The sequence below is a fragment of the Mercurialis annua genome, linkage group LG2 (assembly GCF_937616625.2).
Source record: "Mercurialis annua linkage group LG2, ddMerAnnu1.2, whole genome shotgun sequence".
Classification (NCBI taxonomy): Eukaryota; Viridiplantae; Streptophyta; class Magnoliopsida; order Malpighiales; family Euphorbiaceae; genus Mercurialis; species Mercurialis annua.
Window position 1 is genome coordinate 18,652,145 of NC_065571.1, and position 9,773 is coordinate 18,661,917.

The following is a 9,773-nucleotide window of genomic DNA, read 5'->3' on the forward strand; positions in this document are numbered from 1 at the left end:
ATTCATTTTCGTTTTGGATTTCGCCGGATTGGTTCGCCTGTGCTTTATTTTATTGTCGTTGATGTTTTTGTATTTCTGGGAGTTAAGCTTTTCTTTGTAACGTTCCTGGTATTTTCCGATTTGATTTGTCCTTTTCTTGTTTTGTATTATATTTATAGTTAATTTAAACTCTATCTTTAGTTGGCATTTTGCCTTATTTGAGAGTTAATCTAAACTCTTATTTTGTCGTTTCGCCTTGCTCGAGTTAATCTAAACTCTTATTTTGGCGTTTCGCCTTGTGCGAGTTAATCTAAATTCTGATTTTGGCGTTTTGCCTTGTGTGAGTTAATCTAAACTCTTATTTTTATTGTTTCGCCTTGCTCGAGTTAATTTAAACTCTCATCTTTGGCTTTTTGCTTTGTTTTCCTGCTCCTTTTTTTTTTGCATTTAGAGGATCACACATTACTTGAAAATTGAACTTTTATTAATATAATAACTGCTTACAAGACATTAAAGATAATTGTAACAACATCAAGTATGACACAAAGTCTTTACTAGCGATGGGTTATTTAACTTCTTCTACTCTCCTTTCTTCCCTGGTTTGCTTTCTTGAAGATCTACAACAGACTTGTTGTAGCATTTTTTGGCGATGTTCTGGTCATCTCTCAGCGTTATTACTCCCTTCTCAGTCGGCACTTTCATCGCCAGGGCTCTTATGTGGGTTACTGCAGCTGAATCGTAAAGGAACGATCTCCCGAGGATTGCATTATATGTTAGTTCCATATCCACTATGTTGAATAGGGACATGACCTTCTTTTTGATCCCCAATTCTGGGCCGATTATGACTTCCAGTGAGATGGAACCTAGTGGGTTGATTGAGGGGCCTCCGAGTCCAGATAGCGGGATCGGTACTCGGCGCAACCTTGCTGCGGTTCCTCCCAGCATCTTATATGCAACGTTCGTCATCAGATTTATAGCACCTCCTTCATCAATGAGGATTCACTCGATGTTCCAATTTTTAATGATGGTTGTTACCACCAGGGCATCATTATGAGGTGCTTTCACATGCTCGTAATCCTCAATGTCAAAGATCACCGGTGGCATGTGCGTTTCTCTGATATTCATCACTTCTCTCCTCTGTTTTCTTCTGATAGTCGAACTGTTGTGCCCTCCATTGATCATGTGTATAGTTCCCAGAATTTTGGATGGCCTCTCTTCTTCCTTTTCCTTTCCTTTGTCGTCCCTGCTCCTCTTCTCTCCTTTATCATTGCTCTTTGTCTTGTGAGCTATGAACTTCCTCAGCTCGCCTGCGTCTATCATTCTCTCTATCTCCACTTTTAGGTCTCGGCACCCATCTGTTTCGTGCCCGTAACCTTCATGAAATTTGCAATATTTCCTCGTGTCTCTGATTTTGGCTTTCATCTTGGGTGGCCACACCATGTTTTTGACATTTTCTTTGATCCACATGAGGACGTTAGTTCGGCTGGTGTTCAGCGGTGTATAATTGCATTCATCATCTCGGGGTCGTATCTTGGTTCGTATATTCCTTGGAGGGAGAATCGCTTGCTCTCTTCAGGTCTCCCCCGACTATCCTCAGATCGTGATTTTGACTTCTCTTTAGGTTTTTTCTTTGACTCCTTCCCCTTCTCCTCTTTTCCCCTAATAGCTATGCGGCATTCATTTAGTTCGAAGTATTTTTGGACGATGCCCATCATGTTTGAGAAAGTACTGGGTTTGTTAACTAGCAGTTTATCCACTAATTTTCTGAATCGTGTTTCTTCTCGTAATGCTTCAGTTGCCATGTCGACATTCAAGTTGTCTATCTTCATGGCTTGCTTGTTGAATCGCTCGATATATCTTCTTATCGTTTCTCCTTCCTCCTGAATACACGACCTCAAGATGTTGGTGGTCGTTTTGGCTGGTATATTGGTAAGGTACCTGTTGAGAAATTCTGTCGATAGTGAGGCGAAGCTCTTAATCGATCCAGGCTTGCGTTTGTTGTACCATCTCTGGGCTAGGAACACTCGTGTTATAACCCGAAATTTTTAAGGGATAAAATATTGTCACGTGTCTAATATTTTATTAGACGGGAGTAGATAAATTAAATTTAAAGATAAATTTAATTTACAAGTGTCCCTAAAAGTATATTATGGCAATAGGATTTCAAATTTAAATTTTGAATATTTAAATTTGAATATTTATATAGTTAACGAGTATAATACAAATTTATGAATTGGGTGCAGAATAATTCATAAGTCCCGTGTGAATATTTTTGGTGTTAATATTCTCGGGATAATTTAAAAAGGTTATCGTGAAAATTTGATAAAATTTGGAAGTAGAAATTTTATCAAGCGCGGCCAATATAGGCCTAATAAATCGAAAATAATTTATTAAAAATAAAATATAAGTCGGATGAGAATAAAAATTATATTTTTATTTATTTTATATTTTATTAGATTTTTGGGTAAATTTTCACGAAATTTGGAAGTCGTTTCCGTTTGAACTACGGACGACTAATTAATAAATTGATTTAAAGTGCATGATTGAACTAGTACTTAAACACACTTTAGCCAATCATATATATAACTCATTTAAGTTGCAAATAGGGTACAGAAACCCATTTTCTCATTCAGAGAAATGAAATGGAGGCGCTGAAGCTTTGAACAGTGCGCGAAAATTATCATTTCGATCCGTTCAATCCGTTTCTCGATTCTAACTCCGTTTCTTCGACAATTTTTTCGAGTAATCGAGGTATTAATCCCATATTAAACGTTTATTTTAATATATTTTGATATAATTCGAATATATATTCGTTTATAAATGGTTACCGTATCGAATCGAACGTATACCTATTATTTTTACGTTTCAAATGTGAATATAGATAGATTGGATTGTGTATATGTGTTAGGAGCGGAAAAACGGGGTTGGAATACGTCGAAACGCCCCGGGAATCGAAATTCCCCGGGGCTGTGCACGTTGGTGCACAGACGTGCAAATATGGTGCACGAACGTGCACCAATCTGGAGGTGCACGAACGTGCACTATCCAGGGTGCACGATCATGCACTAGCCAGGGGTGCACGGACGTGCACCAGGCCGACGCAGAAGGGAAAAAATTCTTTTGGGGCTTTTTGCCCTATTCGTTTGACGTAGTTTCGTCGAACTAAAACGCTTAAAAATGATAACTTCTTTTGAAAGAAAGTGAAAAGAGTTTTTAAACCTAAGCTAAAGACTTTTAAAATATGATTTTAAAAGTAAAGTTAGACGTTTAAAAAGGACTTTAAAAGAGTTAAAGTCGACGTTTAACCGGTTTAAAAGATTTAGCAAACGATGTTGCTAAATAATTAGTAGTCGACTGTGAATTGCTTTGGCAATCAAGTCGATACTAGTAAATGATTTTAATTAGGTACTGCTATACCTAAAATGATTTCTAGAGTGAAGTCTAAACGTTTTCTCGAGGTGAAAACGATTTATATGGTTTTAAAAATAAAAAGACCATAAGTGTTATGTGTTATGTGAATTGTATGATTTGTGTGGACATAGGTTTCAGGACCTAGATGTTTATATCAGAAATGGGTATTGATGTATTGTCTTGTGTATTTTGTATGTTTGATCCGACTAGCTGTCCAGCAATCAGACCAGGACTCAGGGAAGTCTGTCACACATACGACGGTGCTAAGTAGTAACTTAGCAGTACTGTGAGTTTACGTGTTTACTTTTGAATATCATTATTCAACTGCTTTAAATCCATAAATCGCAGTAGTATAACGTAGCCAAGAAAGGTCCATTGGAACGAGCTACCTATTGGGCAGCAATAGGGTTGCGTGATCACCAACACCGATTTTTAGATGTACTTCTGTCGAGGTATAGCGGTATGTCTGTCGTGTAAGTCACTGGAAAAGTAGATGCCCTGACTTCACGGGTAAACCCTGAGACGACAGTAATACAGTTACGGTCGCGGGATAAACCGCGATGGCAGTTTCATGATTACGGTCCAGGTACCAGAGATACAGAATTGGACGGCAGTGACTCAGGTCACGGTCCTTAGTCTGTTGTCTATAAGCTCGTAAGATGAGTGTGTCTGTTAGGACATTTGTGGACTAGGGTTTCATATGGATCAACAAATTGGTAACATATTTTATATATATAACTGTTTTATATATATGATGCGATTTTGGTATTTATTTGTAAACTGTTTACTCACTCAGAAATATTTATATTTCTGACCCCGTTGTTGTTTCCCCATTTTCAGGAAACGAGGTTTGAGGTCAGTCAAGCTTCCACGTCCCTTCTTCAGGAAAGCTCTTATTTGGTATTGTACATAGGATTTTGTACTCTTAGTATGTTGCAATAGTATAAGTGTAATGTGCCAGTAGCCGTGCCACTAGTCCTTTGTTTAGATACTCTGATAGGATCTAGTGCACGTGTGTGTATCTTTTGGGTGGCTGCTTAGTGGCATATTGTATCTAGTTACCGAGTCGGTCTCGTGTGTTTTTGTGAGGGTCAAACACAGTATGTTTTATATACGCCGGCTATGTGTAACCGGTCCGCTGTGTATTTTAATATGTTTAGTACCACCGTTGCGTGACGCAGAGGTGTCCGCTTATTTTTATTAAACATATTAACGGTGGCGTGTGGTTTGGAACGGGGCTGCCAATGTGTTAAGGCAAGCGAAAGATAAGTCCCTGGTTTCCAGTACCTACCACGCCAGGTTTTCAAAAGGAAGCAAGGTTGAGATAACGAGGTTATCCAACCAATACTTCTGAAACCAGATTTTGCATATATGGGTGTTTTCAAAAATGTGTTTGGTTAAAAGAGAAAAGTTTTAACGGTATTTTCTGAAAACGGATCGTACGCGAGGTGCGATCTTTTAATAATATTTGTGAAAAATTTCTAGAGGTTCTAGGCTTGCTACGGGTTTCGGAACAACCATTCCCATTCCCTAGCGCCGGTCTTGACTTGGATTAGGGTGGAATTTGGGTCGTGACAACTCGACACAAGATTGTGTCAGATATGCTTGCCCCATGGTGGCGGTAAATCTGGACGTGTGGTCTCTCGGGTCTCCTTCTGCATTGAAAGTTGGCAAGGTGGGCAACTTCATGTTGTACAGAATTGTTTCCTCCATTATCTCGGCTGGAAGGGGGGAACCCTTCAACCTGAGGTTGTCTATGTCAAGCTCTTGAGATTTCAACTTTTTCAAAGTTTTGACAATTTTTTCTTCCAAATCATCCTCCGCGACATATGTAGCTTTACTCTTCTAGGGCGAGTCCGAGGATTCGCTCTCTCCCTCTTGATGTTTCTTCTTTGATTGTGCTTTGCCTGCGTCTTTATCATGTTTCTTGCTTTTTGGAGGCGCGTCTTCCTTTTCGTTTTCCATTCGTTCTTCTCTTTTAGAATTGAGCCCGCTTCAGACATCATCCTGATTTTCGCCGTTTCTGGGCGCTTCTTTCGAATTTTCTTTTTCAGAATCGTCTTTTCTATGCTCATGGTTCTCTGGGCTTTCTTCCTCTTCGTTTCTCCTTTCGCTTCTTGGTTCTTTACTTCCTCTGGTTGGCCGTTGGTGGCCTGAGTCTGCGTTTTTTGTTTTGCCTCTTTGTCTGGCAGACATTCGGCTGAAGTTTTCCCTTAGGATCTTCATTGTTTTGTCATGGTTGTCATTTGTTCTCTTGGCTTCGTTTGCCAATCTATCCAAGTTTGTCTGGACAGATTCCAACACTTTCTTCAGAATTTCGTTAGAGATGTCTTGCGCTGCCATGCCTGGCGTTTGTTCTCCATCAGCTCCTAAATTGAAAGCAATTGGATTGCTTCCCCTGATTGGGTTGGTCTGGTATTGGGGAGTGGAGAAGGAGGTTCCTCTGGTGTTACTCTTTCCAGCAGAGCCATGAATTCCATCCTCCATAACGTTAATTATCTCCGGTGTATTTTGATGGGTTTTGGGGTCCATCGGCTGTTTGTCTTTCAGGTTCATTCCGTCAGAGGTCATCTTCTTCAATAGTATTTATTGGAGTTCAGAAAAGCTCCTTCGATTTGAAGTTTGTTAATCTTTTTCCACAGGCGCCGCCAATTGATGGAGTCTGCCTTCTGATCCGGTGAATTGAACCTGCATAACAGGGTAGAAGCTAACCGGACGGTGGTTGTCCGATTTACTCTCTGATGCTAAAGTCAGTTTACAGCTTTGAGCATCATTTTCAGTATATGAATATAGTTGTGTGTTTAGGCATACCTCAAACTCCTTTTATAGTAGATGATAATATACCTTGTAGAGTTGTAATAGGAAAGTGAATCCTAATTTATAGGGTTTGACCCTGATTAGGAGTGATATTCCTTATTCAGACATGAGTCTTATTTAGGAACGTTTTCCTAAATAGTCTCGTCTTCATAAGTTAGAGGTTATCTTCCTAAGTTGGAGTTTGTATCCAGATAGGTAAGATACTCGAGAATATTAAGTAGATTTGGTAATCTGTCCGAATCCCAAGGTCGACGGGCTTTGTCCGAGTCCTTAGGGATTCGGTATTGTTCCTGTCGGATGCTGTTGCAGTAGAGGCAAATCTTATGGATTCAGCCACCTGCTTCGTATGTTTTGGCCCTTCAGGCGGGAGTCCGGTATCGTCTGAGAATGAATCTCCTGCGACTCGGCTCCATTGTAGTTAAGATAGAATTTGACATTAATCACTAATAATTTAGAAAGAGTTAATAGGTAAATGTGCCTGCTCTTCCATTATCCGTGTTTTTATATATAATGTAATAAGTATATTTATGAGTTATGCAAAACTTTTTAAAAGTAGCTAGCAAAGGCTTAATTTCTTAAAAAACCCCCACCTTGCATTTTTTTTTCGTTTATACCCTGACCTTGTAAAAACACCATTTGTACCCAATTTTGAGTTTTTATGTTTCATCTCTACCCAAAAGCATTAAATTGTACTCTTTTCATTTGAAAAAAAGTTTAAAACAATCCTTCATTTTTAACTTATATACGAATTAGATATTAATGTTATTAATAGTACAAAAATACCATATTTTTCAAAAAATTAAAAATAATAATAATTTTTTTAGTTTTTTTAAAAAATATTTCGAATTTTTTAATTTTTTAACTTTTTTAAAAATATTTCCGACAAAAAAAATTAAAAATAATAATAATTTTTTTTAGTTTTTTTAAAAAATATTTCGAATTTTTTTTAATTTTTTCAACTTTTTTAAAAATATTTCCGACAAAAAAAATTAAAAATAATAATAATTTTTTTTAATTTTTTATTATTTTATCAAATTAAAAAAATTAATTAATTATTTGGATGTATTTGATTATTTTTTAAGTTTAAGGATTTATTTGTATATTTTAAAATAGAAAAAAGTATGTTTTAAACTCTTTTCCAAATGAAAAAAGTACAATTTAATGCTTTTGGGTGGAGATGAAACATAAAAACCCAAAATTGGGTACAAATGGTGTTTTTACAAGGTCAGGGTATAAACGAAGAAAAAGTGCAAGGTGGGGGTTTTTTAAGGAATTAAGCCGCTAGCAAATAATGAAATTTTTTGACAATCATACTTTTCTTCTTCACATTAAGTAATTACTAATATTATTATTAAAGATTACCAGTTAAGAAAGGTAAGTCATTATCTAATACAATTTTCATCTAATAGTGATGTTTAACAAATAAATAAATCTAGACTTATAATTCTAATTGAACTCTTATGTATTAATTGTATTTCTAACGAATAATCTAATTATATAAATTAACATTGAACCACAATTTAAACAATCAATTAAAAATAATTTATAAAGGATTAATAGGTAAATGCGTCTGTCTTCCCCACCATCCGTGCTTTTATATATAATCTATATCTATATTATTATAATATAATCTTGAACTCCAAATTAATTTTGACAAGTGGATCAACTACAAATTTCCATGTGGCAATTACTCATTTAAAATTAATTTATTATTTTATTAAAAAATCTAATAATTAATATTTTTTTAAGTTATAAAATATGAAAAGTTAAAACTTGCAATAATTAAATTTGTTTCATAACTTATAAATATTAATAGTATAGAAAAACTCTTAAAATTTTATAACTTATAAACATGAAAAAAAAACTCTTCAAATTTCATCGCCATCAAATTTATAAAATTCTATAAGTCTAAATTTAAATTAAATTAAATTATTTTTTTTATTTTTAATATATAATAATATAAAAAATATTTTAGTTCTCATAATTTAAAAATTCGTCCTATTGAATATTACATATTTTAAAATAATATTATAAGAATTAAAAAATTAAATTATGAGAACTAAAATACTTTTATTTCATTATATGCTAAAAATATGAATAATTTCAAAACTAAAATTATTTAATTAAAATTTAAAGTTATAAAATTTTATAAATGTGATGGTTATAAAATTTGAAGAGTTTCTATTTATGTTTATAAGTTATAAAATATTATTAACATTTATAGGTTATGAAACCAAATGTATTTTTTTTTTAATTTTTCATATTTTTTAAAATAAGTTTTGTATTACATCTAACTTTTCATATTTTTCAATTAATTACAACTTCTTTGTCATGAAATATATAAGTGTGTGTGTATATATATATATATATATATATATATATATATATATATATATATATATATATATATATATATATATATATATATATATATATATATATATATAAATCCAAGCACACATATTTAATTATAAACAAACATGGTTTTTTAGAGTTTTTTATATCGATTTCTTTCTATTTTTTCATACTTGATATTGTCTCATGCAACTTTTTCCCGCAATAAAAGAGTTTTTAATCATTCATAATAAAGTACGCTTGGAGTAAGTATCGTCTATCTTTTTGAAATTGTTTAATTTATGTGTATGGTTGTTGTTGTTGTATTTTAATTTATTTTAGTGACATGTGACCTAACTTGCTAAAGAATTCAAAAAAATGAGGATTGAATGCCATTGGAATATATATATATATATATATATATATATATATATATATATATATATATATATATATATTTTAGGCATGAACCATACAATCTTAATTATATGATTTCAATGATAATGTTGATTTTATGAGGTTCATCAAAATAATTTAACATAAAAGAATTTATGTTTTGCATTGAATTGATTTAAGGTTGACAATTATTTTCCATCAAATGTCTTTTTTATTCATTTATATGACATATCTCTTATTTTTTTTAATTATATTAAAAAAACAGTACGTTAATAAAAAAATTGATTATGAATTTTAAATGTTTAATTATAATATCATTATTTATATGTTATGAAATATGAAATATTTTTAAAATTAAATAAAAGTAATTAAAATTTAATCTTATCAAATTTTTTATTGTTTTGGTTATGAAATTTAATGAATTTCAATTAAAATTTAATGAAATTTCCTTAAAGTTTATGAGTAGTTCTAATTTACGTTTAAAAGGTATGAAATATGACAAATTTTTATTAATGTATTAAATATATGAAATTTGAAGAATTTTTATTATAATTAAAACTTATGAAATTTATCATGTTTATAATTAATGATATAGAGATTTTTTAAAAAAATTATTAAAATCACCCGCGCAACGCGCGGGCATCGACCTAGTAAAATATAGATATAGATATATTTATTATATTCAAACGAATAATCTAATTATAATTAATATTACCATTAAACCATAATTTAAACAATTAATTAGTAATGATTTAGGAAAGGTTAGTAGGTAAATGTCCCACTATCCGTTTTATATATAGTATAGACAGATATTTAATCTGACCTTTTTCATATCA

At 32.9% G+C, this 9,773-nt stretch overlaps 1 protein-coding gene across 1 annotated transcript; it reads right to left on the reverse strand.

Moving 5' to 3' along the window:
* Window positions 1-558: 558 nt before the first annotated feature.
* LOC126668324 (uncharacterized) lies at window positions 559-945 on the reverse strand. Its single transcript, XM_050361530.1, has one exon. The coding sequence runs from the start codon at window positions 943-945 to the stop codon at window positions 559-561; it is 387 nt and encodes a 128-aa protein (XP_050217487.1).
* Window positions 946-9,773: the final 8,828 nt, after the last annotated feature.